Source organism: Martes martes (genome assembly GCF_963455335.1).
Source record: "Martes martes genome assembly, chromosome: 7".
Taxonomy (NCBI): Eukaryota; Metazoa; Chordata; class Mammalia; order Carnivora; family Mustelidae; genus Martes; species Martes martes.
The window spans coordinates 48,851,039-48,876,059 of NC_137894.1; the positions used below are offsets into that span (position 1 = coordinate 48,851,039).

The following is a 25,021-nucleotide window of genomic DNA, read 5'->3' on the forward strand; positions in this document are numbered from 1 at the left end:
CTCTGCAGGGAGCCTGCTTCCTCCTCTCTCTCTGCCTGCTTCTCTGCCTATTTGTGATCTCTGTCTGTCAAATAAATAAATAAAATCTTTAAAATATATATATATATATATATATATATATATATATATATATATAATTGTTGATTTGTTAACATAGAACTCATGGTCAACAGTGTTAGGACTCATGTCTGAATAGAGTTTACCTAATACATGTATTTTTCCCCTTAAGGCATATCACAGCCTTTTTGTGCTTAGGGACACTAGCCAGCATCTCAACACCACTCTTGGGGCCATTTTAAACAGCAAAGTCACTGGCACAGCATAGGGACTATAACCAATAATATCATAACAGTGCTGCCTGGTAACAGACAGTAGCTATACTTATCATAAGCAAAACATAACCAGACATACACCTGAAACTGACGTAACATTGTGTGTCAACCACCCTTAAAAAACTTTTGTTAAGAATGAAAAAAAAAAAAGGAAAAAGAAAAAGAAAATCACCAACACAAAGCACAAAAATTTAAAACTTGCAGCACTCACTGGATCATGCAAAGGACACTTGTTCTTCAGCTCTATGAGAGCTGAAACAAGAAAGCAGAGGGACCCCCGTTCAGCCTCAGCTGGGAACATGTAAATCAGGCAGCTGAAACTGATCACTACTTTGCTCATGCCTGCAATGTCTGGGAAAATGCTGCAAGTATTGGTTTGGGGGCTACTAATAAGTTTCAACAAACAGGTGAATTCATGAATATGGAATCTGCAAATAATGAGGATCGATTGTAGCTAAATCATTTAAGGTTACATTAAACTCACGGGACACAGACAAAGCCATTCTCTCAGAGAAAAGTTTATGGCAACAGAAGCTATCAATCCTCACTCACAGCTTCATTTTTGGTTTCTTGGGTTCTGATAACACAGAAAGTGTCCTCATTTACCAGTAACCTCTGTTCAGGTCATTGTGTATTTAACTCATCTGGGAGGCTGTCAGTTTGTGATACTCTTGGAACATCATACAATATGCCCTGGATCCAGAGAGTCAAGACCTGAGGTCTGAGTCCTGGGGAGGCTTGTACTAGAGGTGTTCAAGCATAGGATGGGGCTGTTAGGGCCAATTTAATGTTAAAACCTGTTTAACTATTAGGGCCTGCTTAGCCAGAGTGACTCCATATTGCCTAGGTAGCCATATTGTTGTTTACATCCACAGACTTCATTCTGGGAATAAACGCCCCCGTAGTTCCTCGTATGGTTCCGGGTATCGATTCTGGGAGTAAACGTCTTAACAATAGAAGCCACGTACCTTGGGTCTGCGGTTATGCCCTATAAAACCAGCCTGTGAGATTGGGAGAGGGTCGCTCTCTTCGGAGGCGGCCCTGGCTGGCCAGTCTAACTTCTAATGCTTGGCATAGAATAAGGCTTTGCATAACTTTCACTTTGTCTCAGTCTCGTTCCTTTGATAACGGACCCCAACATTCTGGGGGCTCGTCCGGGATCTAACAACGAGAACTGAGTCAGCATCAGAATTTCTGGGAAAAGCCTCCAGAGGTAAGATCTTGAGATTTTATCCTGCAGGATCTGGTCTGTCTGTCTATCTGGTTGCGGAGCTCCAGGGTACAGCCCACCGGGGAGAAGCTGGATGCAGCATTGCTCCCCAGGCCTGGAGTGGATGCAGGGATACCCCATCCCTCCACTGGGAGATTGCCAGGGGGTTCGAATCACCCTAGGTGGTCAGGGGACCTGCCAGGGGGTTCAAGTCCCCCTAGGCGGTCAGGGGACCGAGAAAATCCCCACCAGTGGCAGGTTGTATTTTTGAGTTGGGATTATATCTTGCACACCCTTAGACTTGATATCTGGTTGAGGAAGGGCTGCTGGGTCTGGTCTGCGGTTGTCTTTGTCTTGTCTTTTTGTTGTCTGTTGTGCTGTTTGTTGTGTTTGGAGAAATGGGGCAAGCGGAGAGTAAGGGACCTATGACACCCCTAAGTCTTGTTCTCCAGCATTTCAAGGATTTTCAAGGTAAAACCACCCAGTTGGGTGACAAGGTTTACCCAGGAAAACTCTCTAAAACTGGGAATCCTTTCTCTGCCTTTTGGCAGCACTCCCCCTTTCTGTTTCTGCACCAACTTGGGTGTGGCCTGCATAACTGGCCTCTAGACCGTCCTCGGTGCTTCCTGCACCATGGCTCCTTCCCTCTTCACTGTCAAGGAGCAAGAAGAGCAGCCCCTGGACCTAACACACCCCCCCCCCCGACTCCAGATCTTCCCACCCGTGTCTCAGGTAAATGTTAAAAGTGGAGTGGATCCAGGTGAAATGTAAATCAGTATTTGAACTAAGTTAAGTTTGTTGGTTTAATTAAGATAGACATGCCTTTAAAGTTACAGCAGTAAATCTGAAACTTCAATCAAAGTTTACTGAAGGTCAAGTAAGCTCATGCTATTTGTTAAAATCTGTTAGCAAAGAAATAACTGAACTGATGGTCAATTTTCTCAAAGTTTTAATGGATAATTGTTAAAGTAACTTTCAAAGTCTTTGGTAACCTGAAACTTCAAGGTTTTGGTTGGATGACAAATGGGATTAAATTTGTTGGACATCTAGGTCATAACCAAATGGGATAAAATGCTAAAGCATTGAGTCCTTGATGTAGGTTTGTGCTTTTGACTTCTTACTGCAAAGAAACTAAGAATATTTAAATCTGTTGGTAAGCATGTTTTGTGCTTAACTGATTCATAAATTTGCCATCTACAGAATTCTGTTGTAACTGTTCACAATTGGTTAATACTTAACCATCACTAGAAACTGAAATGTTTCTAAGAATAGAAAATTCTGCTGACTGTAACTAAGACTGATGGAAGTAAGGGAAATAACCCTATATGTAAAAAAGTAGGAGATACATAAGAAAGATAAGGAATGGGAATACATTTTGTTAAAGAAAAGGTAATTTTGTCCTAAATGAGATGGTTGTTTGAAAGAAAATGGCTTGGGACAAAACCTGGATACAAAAGAAAGTTGTAAAAGGTTTGTGAAGGGAAATTTTCAGAGAAAAAAAAAAAAAGGTCAGGATGGACTACCAAAAGAAAAACACCATAAGGTTTTTATTAAAAGTTTTAATGTTGTCTGAAAAACCAGAGGAAAGGCCGTTGACTGATAGTAAGTTAAAAAAAAAAAAAACTGTACACACCACAAAGAGGGCCTAAGAGAGTAAATAGTTTTGTCTTAAAGTAAAAATATCTGGTTGCAACAGAACATGAAAGGAGATAATAAAAACTAAACTTGAGGGTATATAGTAAGTCGTAGAAGACTTGGGGAAAGTGACTTTTATTTGCCTTGGTTTATAGGTTCGAAAGGAAACAATGAAATATGTTAAAAATTTGACCATATTAGATCAGTTTTGATGGATTTATTCACAAGAAGGAAAAAAAGACTAATAAATCTTTTCCTGTAAAATGTTTCTGCTCAAATGAGGCATAGTATTTAAGAAAGGAAGACTAAAGCCCTGTGTCATGGCAAATCTATATTGGTGATCCATTCAAGTAAATGTTAAAATCAGAGGGCAGTAAATCTTGTCTTTGCCAGTCAGTCAGCCCCAGATATAAGGAAGAAACTTCAGAAAATTGAAGGATCTGAAGGGAAGAATCTGACTGAGTTAATGGGAATAGCAGAAAAGGTGTTTAACAACAGGGAAACACAAGAAGATGAAAAACAGACTTAAAAAATAGTTAAAGTTTTGACATTACATGAGGCGGGAAGGAGACAGGAAAAAAAAAAAGATCAGTGGAAAAGAAAAAGGCAGGTAGGAGATGGTCAATGGAAAAAAAAAAAAAAAAAAAAAGCCTAAACATAGAGAAAGCAGGTGGGAAGGCTTAGATTCAGATCAGTGTGCTTACTGCAAGGAAAAAGGACACTGGGCCAGAGAGTGCCCTAAGAAGAAAACGGCAATGCTGGTCACCAAAGACTGAAGGGGCCATAGTTCGGAGCCCCTCCCTGAACCTCGGGTTAAAATTGAGGTGGAGGGAAAATCAATTGATTTTTTTGGTGGACACGGGAGCCCAATTTTCATCATTACTAAAGCCTATGGGAAAACTATCTGGAGAGGAAGTCTGGGTACAAGCGGCAAATGGCACAGAAAGACAGAAATGGACAACAGAAAGGACTTTAAATTTGGCCTTGGGAGTAGTCAAACATCAATTCTTGGTCCTCCCTAATGCCCTGTGTAACCTGATGGGAAGAGATCTCCTCCACAAGCTAAGGGCTGGCATTCAGTTCTCGGAAGGAGACATGACTGTGACTTTGGGACAACCCACTGTGCAGATGCTTGTGGCAGCAGTAGATGAACATCTCCTTTATGAACCAGTCTCAAAACCAGAGGAGATAAGGGAGGGAAGCCTTCTCCAAACCCTACAGGTCGAATTTCCCGAAGTCTGGGCAGAAGGGAGGCCTCCTGGCCTGGCCAAGGGACAGCCTCCAGTAGTGGTACAGTTAAAAACAACAGCTACAGCCGTTCGAGTCTGGCAGTACTCCCTCCCCTGGGAAGGGATCAGAAAACACATTAACCGCCTCTGAGGAGACGGGATCCTAGTTCCTTGCAAGTCTCCATGGAACACACCTTTACTGCCCGTCAAAAAGGCTGAAACTGGGGAGTGCCAACCTGTTCAGGACTTGCGGGAATTAACAAACGGGTTGAAGATATCCACCCGATGGTGCCCAACCCTTACACCCTACTCTCCCTCCTAGGCCCCAAAAGAACTGTGTATACCATCTTAGATCTCAAGGATGCATTTTTCTGCATACCTTTGGCAAGGGAGTCTCAACCCTTCTTTGCTTTTGAGTGGTCTGACCCACAGGAAGGGTTCTAGGGCCAGCTCACCTGGACAAGACTTCCCCAAGGATTCAAAAATTCACCCACCATCTTCGACGAGACCCTACACGAGGATTTGCGTGAGTACAGAATCACCAACCTGGGAGTCACTCTGTTACAGTATGTTGATGACTTGCTAATAGCCGCTGAGGACTATGAGTCATGCTTGTGGGGGGATGAAAACTCTCTTACAGACTCTGCAGGAAAAAAGGTATCAGATGTCAGCAAAGAAAGCACAGCTTTGTCAGAGCCACGCCACTTATTTAGGCTTTGATCTTGATCTCCACAAGGGAGTGCATTCACTGTCTGAGTCCAGGAAACAGGTGATCACCTGATACCCCAGCCCCACCATGCCCCAACAAGTGAGGGAGTTTCTTGGGACAGTGGGCTACTGCAGACTGTGGATACCGCGGTTCGCGGAGATTGCCCAACCCCTCTACAAACTGATTAAGGGAGGACTCACTACGGTAGAGTGGACAGCTGAGGCAGAAGGAGAATTTCAAAAATTACAAACAGCCTTACTGAGTGCCCAAACACGGGCCATCCCAGATGTTACCAAACCCTTCCACTTGTATGCAGATGAAAAGGCAGGGGTGGCCCAAGGGGTTTTGACTCAGACTCTGGGGCCTTAGCAAAGGCCAGTAGCCTATTTTAGCAAAAACAAACAAACAAACAAAAACTAGATCCAGTAGTGGCTGGGTTCCCCCCTTGCCTCCACATAATTGCTGCCACGGCACTCCTGGTCAAGCATGCAAGTAAATTGACTTTGGGTCAAAATCTCATCTTGACCACTACTCATGCTATCGAAGGCCTCCTCCAGACCCCACCAGACCGGTGGATGACAAACGCCTGAGTGACAGGGTATCAAGCCCTCCTCCTCAACGAACTGAAAGTGATTTTTCAGGCCCCCAGTGGTGCTAAATCCAGCCACGTTGCTGCCAGAAAAGCTATCTGACCACCCACACGACTGCGGGGAGGTCCTAACCCAGATCACAGAAATAAGGCCTGACCTCAGCGACACTCCCCTCCCGGACGCTGAGATGACTCTGTTCACAGATGGGAGTAGCTACATGGATGATGGAAAGAGGTATGCGGGGGCTGCGGGGGCTTCTCCTGAACAGGAGCTCTGGAAGGCGGCCCTGCCACACGGAACTTCGGCGCAAAAAGCGGAGCTGATTGCACTCACCAGGCACTGCAGATGGCCAAGGGTAAAACCGCAAACATCCATACATAGCAGGTACGCCTTTGCTACTCTCCATATACATGGGGCTATTTATAAAGAAAGGGGCCTATTAACAGCAAAAGGAAAAGAAATTAAAAACAGAAAAGAAATATTGGCTCTCCTCCACGCTATTTGGGACCCGAAAGAGGTGGCCGTTATGCATTGCCCAGGGCACCAAAAGGGGACTAATCTGGTTTTAAAAGGAAACCGATTAGCAGATCCAACAGCAAAGCAAGCAGCCAGGGAAACGGCTCAAGAACTGGTTACACTCCTGGCTCCAGCCCTACTGGAAAAACCAGATTATTCAGAGGAAGATTTAAAATATTTACAAAAAGGACTAAATTAGACTATGAAGGGGATTGGGCTAAGACTAGGGCAGAAAAGTTAATACTTCCTCAAAGACTAGGAAAAAAAAATTAGTAAGCCAAATACATCAGGGCACTCATTTAGGGACTCGCAAGCTTAAGGAGCTTGTGGGTCAACAGTTCCAGGTTTCTAAATTAGGGCGTATGGCTCAGGATGTGGTTGATGGATGTGCTCAATGTCAGGCAGCAAATGCTGGAGGAACTAGGATGGGAAGAGAAAAAAAGAAAGATGTAGGTAACCATGAATTTATTGGGAAGTAGATTTTACAGACATGAAACAGGGAAAGTGTGGACACAAGTATATGTTAGTTTTTGTAGATACCTTTTCAGGCTGGGTAGAGACTTTTTCCACCAAACATGAAACGGCAGGAATGGTAGCCATAAAGCTACTAGAGGAAATAATTCCTAGGTTTGGGTTGCCTTTCACGATTGGGTCAGACAATGGCCCTGCATTTGTGAGCTCAGTCTCACAGGCATTGGCCAAGGCCATGGACACTAATTGGAAACTACACTGTGCCTACTGGCCCCAGAGCTCTGGACAAGTAGAGAGAATGAACCAGACTCTTGAAGAGACCTTGACAAAGTTAATTCTGGAGACTGGCGGTGGATGGGTGGATCTCCTTCCCTTCGCCCTCCTTAGGGTGCGATGTACACCCTACTTAAACAAGGTGACCCCATTTAAAATAATGTTCAGGAGACCCCCCTCCACTCTGCCCACAGCTACAAGAGGTTGCCCTAACAGAAATGACTGATCAGTCTGTACTACAGTCACTGCAGGCACTACAGTCTGTCTTAAAAAGAGCCCATGCAGGGATCCGAGGTGCCTACACTGAGATGGAGACAGAGGTAGAACCGCATCCTTACCAACCGGACACTTGGTTTGGATACACCGTCACCGAATGGAAAACTTGGAGCCCCGCTGGAAGGGACCATTCATGGTCATCCTGACCACCCCCACGGCAGTAAATGTAGAAGGCATCAGGGCCTGGATTCACGCGTGTCACGTCAAACAAGCTGAAAACAAGGACACCCCCCCAGAAATGGGAACCACTGCTGGTGGACCCCACTAACTGTGGACTAAAACTAAGACTCAAAAGCGTTTCATAACTTGGTCACTTTTAACCCTGTTCCTACTCAGCAGCAGCCAGGGGACACCTCATCGGCCTAAAACAGCCCAATAGAAAATCAGAAAAACAGCGGATGGAACAACACTCAAGGTTAACGACACCTCAGGTCAACCTGTTTCTTGAGAACTGGCTGAAGAGTCAAAGAATTGACTAATCTCCAAAGAAAAGGGGGGAATGTTAGGGCCAATTTAATGTTAAAACCTGTTTAACTATTAGGGCCTGCTTAGCCAGAGTGACTCCATATTGCCTAGGTAGCCATATTGTTGTTTACATCCATGGACTTCATTCCGGGAATAAATGCCCCCGTAGTTCCTGGTATGGTTCCGGGTATGGATTCTGGGAGTAAACTCCTTAACAATAGAAGCCACGTACCTTGCATCTGCGGTTATGCCCTATAAAACCAGCCTGTGAGGGGCACCTGGGTGGCTCAATGGGTTAAAGCCTCTGCCTTCGGCTCAGGTCATGATCTCAGGGTCCTGGGATCGAGCCCCGCACTGGGCTCTCCACTCAGTGGGAAGCCTGCTTTCTCCTTTCTCTCTGCCTGCCTCTCTGCCTGCTTGTGATCTCTGTCAAATAAATAAAATCTTTAAAAAAAAAAAAACAAACAAACAACAACAACAACAAAACCAGCCTGTGAGATCGGGAGGGGGTCACTCTCTTCGGAGGCAGCCCTGGCCGGTCAGTCTGACTTCTAAAGCTTGGCATAGAATAAAGTTCACATAACTTTCACTTTGTCTCAGTCTCGTTCTCCTGGCCGTAGCTTCTAATGCTTGACATAGAATAAGGCTTTGCATAACTTTCACTTTGTCTCAGTCTCGTTCCTTTGGTAATGGATCCCAACAGGGGCATGATGGAAAACATACTGACCTTGAATTTGAACTTTCTCTCTCTCTCATTGGCTGAATAAATTTCTCTAAAATACTCATCTGCTCTAAATCTATTTCCTCCCTATAAAACGTCATGACCCACTAAGCTGTGACAGAGACCAAATGAAGTAGTGGGTGGGAAGTATTTGGAAAACAGTGAAGAGATGTGTAAATGTGAGGCAGGAAATATTGTCATCGTGTTAACAGCATTCCCAGAGTGCGCCACTCTCTGACCTCATGCCCACAGCCTGGGCTCCATCTCACTGGGACCCTACCATTCCAGAACATAAAAAGACACGAGTCCAGGCTGGCTGATGCCAGATGGAAGAAAGAGACAGGGACTTAGAGACATAAAGAATCAGTCTTGGGGAGGCTCTTTTCCCATGGGCAAAGCAGGTCCAACCCATGGAAGGCCCGAGGACCTAGATAGAAGCAGGCACACATCTTGGAACCACCAGAAGCCCTTGACCACCCTAAACCCACAACCTGTCTCCTCTTCTTCCAGCACCATGAGTACCGAAGAGGACACCAAATGGCTTCAGTGGGTGACGCACCAGTTTGAGACCATTGCGGGGGAAGACCGGGAAATCGACCTGCAAGAATTCAAAGCAGCCCTCAATGTGAAAGAGGCAAGTGTCCACTCCAGAAGTGGACCCTGTGCTCATAGCAGAAGAGCAGTCTGGCTCTCAGGGACTCAGTACCTCGCACGGAGGGAAAGATCGCTCCCCGGGCATCCTCAGGGCTTCTAGCCTCACCCCTAAGCAGGATCCAAGGATTTTAGTCTCTGCTCCTGATGCCCTCCCATCCCTCTGGTAGCCGTGCCTCCTGGGGGCTTTGAAACAACATGTAAATTTGGGTGTCAGGAGCTCACCAGATCTTAGGACATAGTTTTGGCCTCATGTTTTCCACCAGCCTCACGGGCAGAGTTGAGGCTATGATGTCCATAAGCCTCCTTCCAAGAAATAAGATTCTCAGGGATTTGTATCCATGAAACTCCCACCCCCTTTCCAAAACATCTTTCATTTCATAGGTTCTCTGCCTGTTCCTGGAGAAGCCTGCATGCCCCACAAACAGGGGAGACATCCACAGAGATACGGGGGCAGTGAGCCTGCAAATGTTAACTTCTCCCCACACATTTCATGGGCTGGCATCTGGTTGTGGCCTGTGTCCTTGATAGGGGCGAGCCAATGAGTATCTGCATGTCCCTGTTTGGGTCAGAGGGCCCCTCACTTGCTGGTAGCAGGGATACTGCTAAGAACTCTAAATGCCATGCCTCCTTCCATAGTAAACATGGGGAAGGGAAAAAAAGACATTCTGCCTACCAATACATTACACTCTTTTTTTTTTTTTCTTCAAGATTTTATTTATTTATTTATTTGAGTGAGAGAGCACAAACAGGGGAGGGGGAGGATCCTCAGGGCTGGATCCCAGGATCCCAGAATTATGACCCCAGCCAAAGGCAGTTGCTTAACTGACTGAGCTACCCAGGCGTCCCAATACATTACAAGGATGCTGTAAATTATCTTAAGCTGAAGACCACCTGGGATGGTAGAGAGTGATAAAGGCATTAGCCATGGATCCAAGGAAGAAAGAGGAGAGCCGAGGCAGGGGTGACTGTCTACAACAGACTTCAGCCCCCACTTCCTGCTTGTGAACCCTCATGGTTTCTTTAGGTCAGACACGAAGCCCTGCAGGCCCCTCTCCCTGCCTCAAGGCGAGCCTCCGGGCCCGGCATATCTGGGGCACTGACCCCGCCTGTCTTAATTTCTGTGTTGGGTGTCTAACACCAGGCCTGGCAAGTGGGGGCTGTGCAGGACATGATTGCTGAATGAATGGATGAATGAATGAATGAATGAATGGGTGAATAAATGAGTGCGTGAATAGAGTGAGTGAATAGGACCTTAAGAAGGAGCCTTAAGTGTAAGCTCAGGCAGCCTAAGCAGTAAGTATAGGGACCATCCAGGTGTTCAAGGGCCATCTACCCTCTAAAACCCTCCTAGTTCACCCCAAGGGGGATGAGACAGGACCCGGGAGGAGCCTGCAGGGGGAGCCCTCGGTCTGACCCTTTTTTGCATGTCGAGGGGTCTGGACTGCAAGGCTGATGGGGGTGACGGGCATGCAGGGGACAGAGAGCCTGTACAAATGACCAAGCATGAGGGGCCAGCAGGGGGCTTGCGGCCCAGACACAAGACCTTCCTCACTGCTGGGATCTGAACAGTGCTTCCACGGGTGTCTAAACTTGCTCTGGGCGAGCGGGAGGGGCCGTGGACACCGCCCCCTGGTGTGGCCAAGCCGGCTGTTCCCACCCGGTGCGGAAGCACAGGGGATCAGCCTGAAGCCCACCACCCCACAGCGCATGCGCGCAAAGCGCAGCACTTCAAAGCTGGGGCCCCTTGGCCACCCAGTGCCCATCTCCCGCCCTTCTCTGGCCGCAGTCCTTCTTTGCCGAGAGGTTCTTCACTCTGTTTGACTCGGATGGAAGTGGCACCATCACCCTGCAGGAGCTGCTGGAGGCGCTGACCCTGCTCATTCACGGCAACCCCATGGACAAACTCAAATTCCTCTTCCAGGTGTACGACGTCGACGGTAAGGGCTCCGGAGGGGCGGGGATGGTGTCAGTGGGAGGAGCAAAGGGAATCCACCCGCCTCAGTGACTTTTCTCCAGCCCAGGCTGGTGGCTCTCTCCCTCTGTGTATCCACCCCCTACCCCTCCCACCCTCAACCCATTTCTCCGTCTGACCACTGTCTCGCTTCTTGGAGAGGTGGCGAGAAGGGCCCACTCTGGCCCAGGAGACAAATGCCCTTAATTCGATCACCAGAAACCTGAAGTTATTTTGAAAGTTTGAAAAAAGAAATTGCTTTATTGCTTTTTCCTTATTATGATAAGTCCACTGTGAACATTTTAGATACTACAGTTCTTTTTTCTTTAAAGAAGAAAGCAAAAACCACCCATAACATTTTTCTATACTACCTTATAATTGATCTCTCTATCTCTGTACACCCCCCCACACACATTTTTTATGGGATTACGCTCTACTGACTGCCTTTTCTTGCTAAACAATATACACATTTGTTCGTGTAAGACTAAAATGCTTTCTAGCATTTTTACTGTAGCAAAATATACATAACATTAAATTTACCACTTTAACCAATTTTTTTTTTAAAACTTTAGCCATTTTTTAAGTGTCAGTACAACAGTGTTCAGTGCATTCACATTGTTGGGCAACCCACCACTATCCACCCTCAGAACTTTTTCGTCTTTCCAAACTGAAACTCTATACCCACTCAGGTTTGGAGTCTCAGTACAATTAGCCATGGGGAGCCATTGAAGAGTGTAGAGCAGGGAAGTCTCTGGCCTGGATTTGCATCCTGAAAAGCTAAACCTAGCTGCAGGCCTGCTCCTGGGCAGGGCCCTCTGGCCTTGGGGTTTCTTAACTCTCAGTCCCACCTGACTCAGTTTAGCCAGGCCTCATTCCTGGAACCCACTCCCCAAATTGGCCCCCTTCCCCTAGTACATAGGGAGTTGACCACACCGAGTTTCCATGGGACAATCCTCCTTGACTGCTTTCTGACCACCAAGCTTTGCTCACTCCTGAGAGGCTGATTTTTGATGGGAGAAGCAACACACTCACCTTCTCCTTACAGACTTGGGGCGGGGGGGGGCAGTACAGGGCAGGTGAAAGGCAGGAACTAGAGAGCATTCCCTTCCAGTGGCTTCTGTTTTCTCTGAGAGCCAGGCAGGGATTGGATGCACATGGAAGAGAGAAGTGATCCTGTAGGCAGTAGGAGAATGACCTTACTAGAGAATCGGGATGAGGTTTCTGGGCAAGTTGAAGGCCTTGCTGTGTGGCTGAGGATCAAAGCTTCCTGCTCTCTTGAGTGCTTTTCTCCAAGAATGTTCTATCAGCTGCCCTGGTGCAGGAAGGGAAAGGACAGGTGGCTAGATTCACTCAGGAATGGGATATGTTTAGGTCACTGGAATAGAAGGACAGCAGGATGAGGAAGAGGAATGTGTGTATGAGAATAATAGTGAAGGGGGACACTGGATTTGAAACTAGCCGAGGAGTGAATAAAGCTGAATGGACCAGAGGGTGTGAAGGCACAGGGGAGGGACTCTGGATGCAGTTAGAGACCTGAGGCATAGTGGCTCTTGGCTAGGAAAGCTGAAGTATGGGAGGTGTGCTGGAGAGCAATACATGAGACTGCACTGTCATGTGATTCCAGACTTTGGCTTGGGCCTTTATGATGATTAAAATACCAATAAGACTTTCCATTTATATGCAGCTACCTTCTTCCAGATACTACAGTAAGTACTTTATAATGATCTGTTATCCTTGAACCAGTTCTGAGAGGGAAGGAATATTATCCCCATTTTATAGATGAGCAAAGTAAGGTTCACCACTCCAAAGGACTTATAGCCCACCATCACAGTTAGTAAGTGGCAGAAACATGAAGCCACCTCATGTGTAGTGCATCCAAATCAGGCCAAGAACTCATTAATCATGGGCCCTGCTGTTCATGCGGAGTGGAAAAATACACAGGAAAAAAAAAAGGCTGTCTAAGCTCAGTACTTAGAGAGGAGGCTGCAGATTCTGGAGAAAGGCATGCACTGAAGCTAAGATTCTCTATGCTTGGGGAGGAGTTTCTCTCCACAGAGCTGGGCAGTGGGGAGCCATGGAAGTTTTCTGAACTGAGGATGACATTATGTACTTTGATTGCCTGATCTACACCCGGAAAGGGACTTGGTTGGGAGAAAACTGGAGGTGGGCGAACAGGGAAAGCTCATCTCTCCATGCAATAGTTGGGCAGGCAGGGGGAATCTGCAGGTAGAGAGTAGGGTCCGGGGCAAGCTCCCACTAGGCTTCGATCCCCACTTGGGACAGGCAGCGGCTCCATCGACGTGGACGAGCTGCGCACCGTGCTGCAGTCGTGCATGCGCGAGAGCGCCATCTCGCTGCCGGACGAGAAGCTGGACCAGCTAACGCTGGCGCTCTTCGAGTCCGCCGACAAGGACTGCAACGGCGCCATCACCTACGACGAGCTCCGGGACGAGCTGCAGCGCTTCCCCGGGGTCATGGAGAACCTGACCATCAGGTGCGGTGAGGTTAGATTCCAGGGGCGCAGAGCGGCGCGAAAGCTCCGGGGATCCCTCGGCCCCACCCCACCCAGTTTCTTATAGCGGACAAAGGCCTGTTCTGCTGGGGGCTCACATCGGGTCTCCGATTTACAGTGTGTTTTCAGAATCTTCACAGTATTAAGCACCTACAGTGGGCTGGGCGTTTTTACAAACATGCCAGTGCGTCTTATAGTAATGGAAAGGAAATTCGTGACCGCACCAGAACTGATTCCCAAAAGGAAATTAGTTACCTCACCTGAAGTAACTTACCTAGGATCACATCTATAATTAGCAGACATTTATTCAACTTGGTCAAGCAGGCACTGTTAATTTATACGTAATTTATGCCAATAAACAAATGCATCAACTAGAGAAGTGCTAAGTAGGAAAGAGCTGCGGAGGAGAATAAAGTAGACGGGGTGTTCCAGGCTCCGAAAAGTGCCACTTTTATGGTTCATTCTTTTTGTGTATTAGCTTACTTGTGGGGTATGTACCACAACATATCTCAGAATTTTCCATCCTTTTCGACTGCCTCCCCCCACCCCACCCCCAGCTGGTAGGTAAGGGAAGTAATAGAAGCAGCCGTGATTGTGGCATCAGGCAGATGGGAGTTCCATCCGGCTTTGCCTGCTGTGTGACTCTGAGCAAGTCGCTCGACCTCTCTGTGTCCTGGTATAAAGGGGAGCCGGCCGCTGGCCAGGAGGATCCAGAGAGTTGGTCGGTTACAGCGGGCGTGGGGTCTCTAGGTTGCCACTGGGGGGCTGCCCGCCACACCCTGTGAGGATTCCCCCGCCGGGCGGGTCCCTCTGAGCAGAGCCCCTCTCTCGCAGCGCCGCCCACTGGCTGACGCCCCCCGCCGCCCAGCCGCGCCGGCGGCGTCCCCGCCTTCTGACCTCTGCCTACTGGCACAACCACCGCAGCCACCTGCTCTGCCTGACCGCCTACGTGGGCCTCCACGTGCTGCTTTTCGCGCTGGCGGCCAGCGCTCACCGGGCCCGCGGCCCCAGCGTCATGGTGGCCAAGGGCTGCGGCCAGTGCCTCAACTTCGACTGCAGCTTCATCGCGGTAGGACTGCGGGGGCACAATACCCGGGGAAGCGGGGTGAGGGGGGGAGGTTGCTGGGGGATGCTGATGTATGTTCCTCATAGCCCAAGGGACCCACACATGGAGTCCTGGAGTGCCAGGGCAGGAGGGCTCCTCAGAAACCAGCTGGATCAATCAATATTCATTGGACACTGGGACCCAGAGAGGGGCAGTGACTTGTCCATAGTCATACAGCCTGTAAAACACAGCCAGCATTTTTGTGCATTTACCATGTACAGTCAGGGTGCTAGGCCTTCTCCTTTTGATGTTCACAACAACCTAGGTGGCCCCAGGGCAGGTGGACAGCAGACAGAGAACGAAAAACCCTTCCACTGACCCAATACCTGCTCATTTACTTATAATTATATGCATGCCCTATTATCATTAGCCATCAGACTTACAGAACACAATAAGGCAAGAGTCATCTTAATGATCAGGAATGTACATCTTTAGTTCAGATACTCTTCTTGATAATGTCAGTGTCTTAGGTGGGTTTTATTTTTATCCTCGGAACTGGCCACATACCAAGAGTCGGAGACCCATGACTCATCTGCTTGGTCACTCGCATCAGTAACACTGCTTTCAGTCAGTACTTTCTCCGCAGGGAATCTTGTCTTTCCTGTGAGAGGTAGTTTAACTTGGCTAAAACCAGACAACATCATCTGCAAGTCCCTCTATCTGGGCACACATATTGAAAGCAAATGAGCAGGAAGGGAACCCTGGTCTCAAGCCCCTTTGGAGAACCCGGTCTTCCTCTAGGACACCTTGAGAACTAGACATAACACGTGCCCGTCTGACACACAGACTAAATGAGGGCACCGTGTCGACGCGGGTATTAAATGTTAGCAAAAGCTTCTGTGCTTCTCGTGTGTTTAGGTGAAAGTAATACCAGCAGCCATTCTGTAACATTTGCTCTCCCTGCCCTGATTCCAGAGACTGCTTTGGACACCTCAGCTGTGGACCTAGGGGAGCAGCGAAGGCTTGGGGGCAGGGGAGATGGTGAAGCCTTCCCCACCCCCCCAGCCTGCTCAGGAGGCACAGCCAGCTCAGAGGGAGGCGGGGAGATGGCTGCTGGGGAAGGGAGAATGGGGCGGAGGGAGAGCCAGGCGGGGGCTCTCTGCTGCTCTGTCCAGGTGCTGATGCTGCGGCGGTGCCTGACATGGCTGCGGGCTACCTGGCTGGCTCAGGTCCTGCCGCTGGACCGGAACATCCAGTTCCACCAGCTCATGGGCTATGTGGTGGTTGTGCTCTCCCTTGTGCACACTGTGGCCCACGTTGTGAACTTCGGTGAGTGGCCTGGGGCTGGGGAAGAGGACGTGGGTGGGCCTGTCCCCAGCCCCTAGCCCAGGACGTGGGACTCAGCCCCTGTGTGTCCTGCAGGCCCAGTGGGTGGGGAGGGGGTGTCCTGTACCAGCCAGTGGTCTGGCTGGAAGTCTCTACCCATATGGGTGTCTGATGGGGGGGGTCCCCCAAAAAGAAAGGTGGAGAGGGAAGAGGTTGTCTTGTGCTCGTCTCCAGCGCTTCAGGCTCAGTCCGAGGACAGCCCCTTCCGGTTCTGGGAACTGCTGCTCACCACCAGGCCTGGCATCGGCTGGGTCTATGGCTTGGCCTCCCCGACCGGTGTGGCTCTGCTGCTGCTGCTGGTCCTCATGTTTGCCTGCTCCAGCTCCTGCATCCGGAGGAGTGGCCACTTTGAGGTGTCCAGCCCATCCCCTTGGCTCTCCCCAGCTGGGCTCCCCTCTTCGTTCTGTGCCGGGTCCCCTCGCATTTACTCCAGAGCCCAGGCAGTGCCCAGGGTGGTCTGCCTATTATGTGCACGTGCTTTGAGGTCTGTCACTGGACTGTAGTATATGTCTGCCAAGTGGAAGATATTTGGCTCTGGAAGATTCTGCCTTTTTGCCAGCCTGCCCAAATTGGATTAGATCAGGCTCAGGGAGAGGAAGGAGCACAGGCTTGCTCAGCTTCCTCATCTATAAAGTGGATCTATAGTTCTCTACCTATGAAGTTATTTTAGGAATTAAATGAGATGACATATGGGAAGCCCCTACTATTCACGGGGCACACAGATGCTCCCAACATGTTAGTTCCATTTTCATTCCCCTCTATGTAGTATCCTCAAGATGTAGGAAGTCACAGATTTGGTTTGGAGCCCCCTGGACTAATCTAGTCATATCAGATAGACACATACAGAGCCCCAGCAGCAATCCTTTGACATGGGACTCCGCAACCTTATTTGGCCAATGAGGAGTCTGACACTCAGACAAGTAATCTCGCAGCCCACAATAGCAGGCGTTCAAACTCAGGGCTCCGTTCTTTCTTCTCCACACTCAGGAAATTACTTTCTTTTCTTCCCCCTGAAAATGGGTCAATGCCATGGGGACATTGATGCTGATAAGCGCTTTGAGGGCACTCCACTCTGGCCAGGCTATTCCTAGGCAGATGTTTCAGATGTTTGCTGTGAGCGCTGGGAGCCCTTATATTAAGATCCCTGGGCCAAGCCCTCAGAATAAAGAAACCCCAAAGCATCCCATCCCCAGCCTCCTACCCAGCCCTGTCTCCAGGAGAGGGTGTATATGACCAAGGCTCTGGGTCTGCCCTGGCTTTGAGGTTGGCTCTGAGCTCTGGCGCTGTTCGACCCCAGGTCTTGAGCTCTGGAAGCTTACCACCCCCTCCCTCCTCACCCTCACAGGTGTTCTACTGGACCCATCTGTCTTACCTCCCCATGTGGATTCTGCTCATTTTGCATGGGCCCAACTTCTGGAAGTGGCTGCTGGTCCCTGGCATCTTGTTCTTCCTGGAGAAGATCATCGCGCTAGCAGTATCCCGCATGGGAGCCCTTTGCATCGTGGAAGTCAATCTTCTTCCCTCTAAGGTGCGAAGGGGAGTTGCAGGTGGAGGGCGCAGCTGCTGGATACCCAGTTAGACTCGCGAGGAGATAGGGACCAGCATAGCTACAGCCCCTGCCCAGCAGAGGAGATGAGCAAAGTCTGGGATCCAGTCTTGCCTTCAGGAGTGACACCTGAGGCAGAGGAATGACAGGTAGTCAGGACACTGCTCCAGACCAGCTCACGAAGCATATTAAGAGCCTGCAAGTTGCCAGGCCCCGTGTGAGGTAGCAGAGACACAATGATGGCTCGGGTACTGTCCTGCTTGACCCCTACGTTACAGGACAGGGCTGTGCTGGTGAGAGTAGAACGTCAGGATGTGGGAAACTATCCTTGAGCCGTCCGAGAAGGCTCCAGAAGGAGGAAGGAGTTGCCACATCAGGGTTCTGAGAGATGAGCAAGAGTTTGCTGCACAGACATGGAAGGGTACTCCTGGAGAAGGAACAGCACCAGCAAAGGCACCGGGTTGTGGGTGGGTATACTGTCCTTGGGGACTGTGAGTAATGTAATTTGGCACAGCTGGAGCCAAGATGCCAGGAAGAAGGGGTGGGTGGGGCCTGGTGGGCCAGGACGCTCCTCGTCCTGCAGGCAACAGAGAACCCCTGGGCAGGCCGGTAGGGAGGGGGCAGGCAGTCGTATTAGGTTGGGTCTTTATTCCAGCCAGATTTCTGCAGTCGCTCTGTGGGAGACGAGATGGCTTGGCGAGGACTTTTGGGAGGTTATTACACATACACAGATGAGAGCTTATGAGGGCCTTCACCTTAAACGGGGGCTGTGGGGTGGGAGTGGGGTGGCCTATCACAGAAAAGCTCAAGAGGTCACCGGATGCATTCGGGGGTGGAAGAGAGGAAGGAGCCCAGGACCTCTCCCAGGTGTCTAAGTGACCGGGCCATTTGTGGGGAAAAGGAAGGCAGTTCCAGGTGGGCTCACTTCCAGGCACTTGAGTGTGAAGTGGTCGTGGAGAGTGATGGGTTTTATATCAAGGCTCTGGCCTCAGACAGTGTGATGAGATTTGCATCCCATAGTTTCCTCGCTGATGGGCTTGTGCAAGCTCCTTAGCCATTCTGAGCCTTAGCTTCCCACCTATAAAGTGGAGAAAGAATGACATCCGTGTCTGAGAATGGCCATGAGGACCAGAGATCACACTTCCCCTGCTTCACACAGCTCTGGCACCCAGTGAGTGCTCAGTGAGCCAAAGCTGTAGTCCAGGAGGGTGTCATTCTCCCAGGGGAGATGCCCATGAGTGGCTACAGAATTTCCTAGCAAAGGGCTAGAGCTGTCAGGGGGTTACAGAGAAGGGGCCACTAAAAGCTGTGTTTACACCCTAAGAAGTGGGATCAAGCCTTGAGCCTCACTTCAGACACATCTCAGCTCTCCCATTCTCTGATCACAGCCTGTCCCCAGCCTGGCAGAGGGGTGCAGGGTGAGCCCCATTCACAGGCACGGGAGGGTCTCACATCCGGGCCCGCCTGGGCAGTGGTGGAGGAGGATGGCCTGGCCTTTGCCCTCTTGCCCAGGGGGGCCCCTGGCAGCTTTGGGCCCACACGGATGACCCTGACCTTCTTCTCTCCGCAGGTCACCCATCTCCTCATTGAGAGGCCCCCTCTCTTCCACTACAGGCCAGGCGACTACTTGTACCTGAACGTCCCCAGCATCGCACGCTACGAGTGGCATCCTTTCACCATCAGCAGCGCTCCAGAGCAGAAAGGTATGGCGTTCTGCTGGGCGTCAGGCGCAGGCTGGGAACCAGGAACACGGGAGTGAACAAGACCAGAGGCCCCCAGTCTCGCCTTCCAAAAACTTCCTCCAAAACCTGGAAGCAGATGCCCAAACACTTACTGACTGGGAGGTCAGGGCTGGATGAGCTGCTGTGAAGATCACATGAGGGCCAGTCATCTTCCCCCGTCCCTGTGGAGCCTCAGGGCAACAGAATCCCTCAAATCCTTCTTCCCCATCCCTGGACCACTCCCATTTCTGTCTGGCTCCCCAGCACCCACAGAACTGCTCAGCTCACCCTCCCTCCACCCAGCAGACATCTGGCCCCCAGCCATGTGTGTGCGTGCTTCCAGTCCTGGGCTGTCATCGGAGCCAGCTCCTGGACCTCTGCACTCTTCCTAGGCCTTTCTGCCTTAAGTGGCACCTCTGGCAGGGAACACCTTGCATGACCTATGACAGCGAGACCCTTGCTCAACTCCATGAAGAGTAAAGGGTGCTGGTTGCCTGGTTTTCTCTGGCCCATCCATATTAAAAGCTTTAGTCCTATTCAGGATGCCTCCCAGGGAAACCTAGTGCCCATGGTTCAGGGTGCAGCCCCAAGTCAAGTGTTCCCCATGTGAGACTGCCCACCACCTGCCCTGAGTGGTGGCTCACATGGACCATGAGGCGGAGGTGGGGGTGCTGGCAGGAGAGGGAAGGTTGTTTTCTTCCAAGTTTTCTTTCCTGTTCTGTTTCTCAAGAAGATGCCTGCTCTCAGTAAAGTCAGACATATAGAAATATGTACAGAAGAAAATTTTAATTCCTCAAATAATTCCATCCAAAGAAAGCCATTGTCAGTCTTTTGGTGATCTGTCTTAATGTTTCTTTTTTTTTTTTTTTTAAGATTTTATTTATTTGAGAGAGAGAGAGCACAAGCAGGGGGAGAGCGGCAGGCAGAGGGAATGGGAGAAGCAGGTTCTCTGCTGAGCAGGGAGCCCGATGCGGGGCTCCGTCCAGGAACCTGGTATCATGACCTGAGTCGAAGGCAGATGCTTAACCAACTCAGCCACCCAGGCAGTCCTGTATTACTATTTCTATGTGGCTCTATTGGTGCAGAGAGAATTTTGCCTACATGGATCGCACTGTTCACACTGTTTTGCAGCCCACTTTTTCTCCATGCACAGAATGTCTTTGAAGGTCTTTGCATATCCCTTCTTTTAAAACAGGAGCTTTCCTCTGTGGCTGCGTGGTATTCCACTATACCGATGCTAGTGTGATTGTAATGACTGTGTACACTATACGGAGGTGTCATCGATTGCACCCCTTCTCCAAGGGCTTTCTTCAGGGTCTCAGCTTGGAATCTGCCATCTTCTGGGCCCCAAGTCACCTCACTCTAATGTTGTGGATTCTCTCTTGTGCCCTTCAGCGGAGGAGAAGCTGCCCCACACTGCCTTCTACCAGTCATCCACTCTGCAGAGCACCTGAATAAGCCCCTGTTTTGTCCCAGGCACTGGGCACAATAAAAGCCATTGGTCCCACCACAGCCTGAACACCTCCAGTGTGCAGAGCCATTGACGGGCCCCTGGTTGAATGTGGGGGGGAGTGGTCCTTGCCATGGGGAGACCCTGGCCTGATAGAGGAGGCAGGGCCCGCACCTCCAGGGAGCTCCCCTGTCTTGGCAGAGGAGACTGAACCCTTGCTTTGTAGGCTTACGTTGACTCCATGGATCTCACGCTAGAGAGATCAGATTTCCAAGTCCTGGGGCTGTGACTCTGGTTGGGACCCAAGGAAGGACATTCTGTCTGGGACTTGAGCAGTTAATGCCCAGCTCCAGTCCCTGGGGTGGGACACGTCTGCTCCCTGCTGGAGGAGCCAGTGCTGAGCCCCCCTCTCCCCCCTCGCTCAGACACCATCTGGCTACACATCCGGTCCGAAGGCCAGTGGACAAACAGGCTATATGAGTCGTTCAAGATGTCGTGCCCCATGGACTGTGGCTCCGGACAGCTATCAAGAAGTCTGAGGAGGAGAAGGAGCAAGAGGGGGCCCCAGGTAGGTGGCTTTGGGGGAGGAAGGGTCCACCGTGGAGACAAACCCCACAGGGACCATGTTGCTATCTTCTTGGCTGGTGAGAATCCATCACTGGGCAGCTGCTGTATACACCAGCTGAACAGCCACACACAGGGTGAGCCAGCTGTGAACTAACTATGTGATCCAGGAGCCCGATGTCCTCCCCCAGGACCCCAGGTCCTCCCCAGGCCTCCTTCAGAAGCCAGGGGACAATGGAAAGGGAGAGGAAGTTGAGATCAGAAAAACCCGCCTCCATGTCTCTGCTCCAGCACGTTCTAACTGTACCGCCTTGCACACCCTTTGGCCTCACCAAGCTTTAACGTATGCATCAACGAACTGGAGGAGGCCCCCATCCTTGGCCTCCCTTGCTCACACGGTTCTTTTAAAGGACTGAGGATGGAATGGATGCAGGTAAATTACTGAGCTGACCAGACAGCAGGGTCCCCATGGACCCCCCCATCGTCCCCGTCAGCAGCAGCGGTGGCGCCATTGTTATCTTCTGAGCCGTGATGAAACTCACAAAGCCGACAAGTTGCCAGTGTCTGGAATGAATGCAGGCTCTGGGAGGTTTGGGAGGAAAACAGTGAGATCACAGTAAAAAACAGACAAAGGAGGCTGAAGGTGTCTGGACACAAAGCTAGTAGACAATACCACTCAGCTGGGAGACGTGTTAATACGGGGAAACCGTGCCCAGGGTCAAAGGAAAAGAAGTCCTGGGCCTGGCTCAGCCCTGCCATGCCCCTGTGGAATTTAAAGTCCAGGTGAGAAAACGAGGCAGAATCCTGCCAGTCCAGACTAGAGGCAGGCATCCCTCTAGAAAGATGCAAAGCTTTGGGAAATGAAGGGGTAGGTAGAAACAAGCAGGACGTTCTCTGGACAGAGGAAGCTGGCTTTCCAAACCAGGTGACTCCTGCACCTCAGGAATCAGTGGATAGATTCATTAAAGGCTGTGTTTCTTTGGACCTCAGGCACCACCACTGAAGAATAAATTGGCACAATCTTTCTGGCACGTGGTCTGGCCGTACGTATCAGCCTCTTAAATATGTGGACCGGCTGGCCCTGTATTTCCATTTTTAGGACTAGTTAATTGGAGAGTTGCACGGGAAGTGCGTTAATCACCATTTTCATTCATTCATTGAGCAAATACTTATTGAGCACAGCACCTACGGTTTTCTAAGGACTGTTCTAGGTGCTGAGGATCTGTCAGTAAGCAAAACTGGCACAGTCCCTGCTTACCTTCTGGCAGGAGAGACAGACAATAAACAAACAAAATACATGCATAATGTGTCAAGTGAAAATAAATGCTATGAGGAAAAATAAACTGGAGGAGAGGGATAGAGATGGGAAAGGTGCTATTTTATATATGGTGGTTGTTAACAAAAATGAGAAAATGGGAATACTTGAAATGCCCAACAATAGGGGTGTAGCTAAATAAATTACTGGTCATCCTTTTCAAGGAATAGTAAGTCCCTTAAAAAAGATGATGTAACTGCATATGCATTAGCATGGAAAACTAGTCAAGATGTACTAAGTGGAAAAGGCAGGTTAGAAAGCGGTATGTTTCGTTTATGTAAGAGTGTGTGCATGTGACTGTGTGTGTGTGTAAGTAAAAGTCTGGAAGGACATAGAAAAGTGTTTAGAGGAGCTATTCCGCTTTATTCAGGGTACTTTTTCACTTTATTCTTGCAAGTACTATAACATGGGAATCTCTACAAACTAGCATGTATTGATTTCATGATTTAAATAACAAAGCAGTCTCCATTTTGAAACCAAACAGAGCTTGCCGAGCCAGCCCATGGATTCGGGAACCTCGGTACAGGGAGCAGTGGCCTTCAGCAGGGACGTCACCGTGGAGCTGACCTCCTACAGGCCCAAGGGAACTCCACAGCAGGGAGACCAAGACCTGGTAGGCACGGGGACCGAGGAAGGGGCTCCAGCCCAGCGAGGAGCCCCAGCCCATCTGGGCCCAGTAAGGCTGCGGAAGCAGAGGCTGGAGGCGGGAAGCTGGGGTGTTTTTCTCCCAGGGGTGGTGAGTCCTTGGAACTCGGGAGAGAGGTCCTTAGGGGCAAGCCACACACATGGAATGCACAGGACATGGTGTTCCCATAACCAGGCATTGGCGCACCCCCTTCAGAACTTTTGCCAGTCACTCTCCACTGAGAATCTTTCCAACCTAGCATCTCTCTTTACTCCCCAACAAAACTTTCAACTTCCTAGTATCTAAAAGGCTGCTTGAGATGGCTGCTTTAATGGCAAACTAGTAGCATGTGCCATCATTGGAAGATAACTCTAGAAGTAAAATCAATAAAAACCCATGTGACTCCATTCTTGCCCTATGTTCCTGCCTGCTCGTGCTCCGAGCCTGAAGCTGAGCTCCACTCCTCCTCTTTCTCTCTTGGACTCTCTCTCAGACTCTTTCTCTTTCTCGCTTTGTAAAATCAAAAAAAAATAAAAAAATAAAAAAAATAAAGAGAGAGAGAGAGAGAGAGAGAAGTGGGACTGGTGAGTGTTGCACGTCGAAGATCGCTAACCATGATGTAGGCTTTCCCCTTGCAATCGGGAGTCTTGAAGGACAGTAGCATTTGCCCAGAGCACCTCTGACACCAGTAGTTCAAGTCTGACACCGTGGGGGACGCAGCATGCAGGGGACCCCACACAGAGAAGCAATGTGCCGTCATGGTATGAGCCCTGGACAGTCAGCGGGAGACCCAGCTCTACCCTGAGCTCTTTGGGAACTGCGGCAGGTCATTCCCACGCTCTGAGACTGCGTTCCTCCTTGGTGAAATGAGGATTTTCTCTGAATGATTATGAAGGTCACTCTTAACTCTGCCTTCCAGCACCAGACAAAGAGCTACCCAGGCCCCTGAGGCCTATTTGGGGGGGTCTGCTTCCTTCATCTTTTGGAAGGAAATCCCCTGACCTCCCAGATCCAGTCTGCTGTGTGCTCAGGCCTGGAGCAGTCAGGCAGAACAGAGGAGGCCTGCTCCCTGCCCTCAGTGGCTCCCATCAGCAGGCCCAGAACAGGGTCCCAAGGGCAGGGTGGGGCTGTGAGCCAGGCCAGCGCAGGCTTTTCTGGCTGGTGCATCTAGATAGAGCTTCAAGGGGCAGCAGCTGCTTCAAGTGAACTAGACTCTGAAGGCTGCACAGGAATTTGCCTGCTGGGGAAGAGGAGAGGGTGTTCTAGGTCAAGGGAAGAGAATGTTCAAAGCCAGCGGTGTATCAGAGACATGAAAGTTATAAGAGTGGCTGGAGACTGTGGGGCGGGTGGGGGAGTGAGCGTTCTCCAGGCACTCCCAAGGCTGCCTTGTATTGGACCACAAGAGCCTATCGTTAGATTTTCAGGAGCTTTAAGAGCCAGTCATGAGACACAGTTATTACATTGGAAGCCACGATGGCAGCATTTATACCAGAAATCTCCAGACACTACCAATGGGTGGTTGGTGGTGTTTTCTTCTTTGCAAGAGTCAGTTTACGAGCACATCACTGACATTCTCCCTTAGAAGGGCTCCCTGGAATGCCTAGGGCAGAAAAAAACAGTTCCCTTTTTGTAAAGTTGTTTAGACCAACAAGGGCTGGGTTGCCTCTGAGAATTGCCTTATCCGCCCACAGCTCTCTGCTCCCTGCAGGTCCCTGAGATGTCCTCTGAGAACCACCTGCTTTGTAACATCAAGGTAAGAGGGTCCAGTGGGTGGACGTGCCCCCTGCTGCAACCAGAGGAAAAGAAGCCTCAGGTACCCCAGTTC

The 25,021-nt window shown here is 49.8% G+C and overlaps 1 protein-coding gene across 1 annotated transcript in view; it reads left to right on the top strand.

Moving 5' to 3' along the window:
* LOC308346611 (NADPH oxidase 5-like) overlaps positions 1-25,021 on the top strand; it is a gene marked incomplete at its 5' end in the record, with an annotated part of 49,080 nt that overhangs the window by 13,165 nt on the left and 10,894 nt on the right. Inside the window, 11 exons of the mRNA XM_080809673.1 lie at positions 8,938-9,061; positions 10,868-11,018; positions 13,316-13,526; positions 14,379-14,613; positions 15,765-15,918; positions 16,150-16,328; positions 17,321-17,503; positions 19,092-19,224; positions 21,118-21,260; positions 23,056-23,247; positions 24,905-24,949. Of these exons, the coding sequence (XP_080665799.1) occupies positions 8,938-9,061; positions 10,868-11,018; positions 13,316-13,526; positions 14,379-14,613; positions 15,765-15,918; positions 16,150-16,328; positions 17,321-17,503; positions 19,092-19,224; positions 21,118-21,260; positions 23,056-23,247; positions 24,905-24,949 (1,750 nt within the window). The remainder of the gene's footprint in view (positions 1-8,937; positions 9,062-10,867; positions 11,019-13,315; positions 13,527-14,378; positions 14,614-15,764; positions 15,919-16,149; positions 16,329-17,320; positions 17,504-19,091; positions 19,225-21,117; positions 21,261-23,055; positions 23,248-24,904; positions 24,950-25,021) is intronic.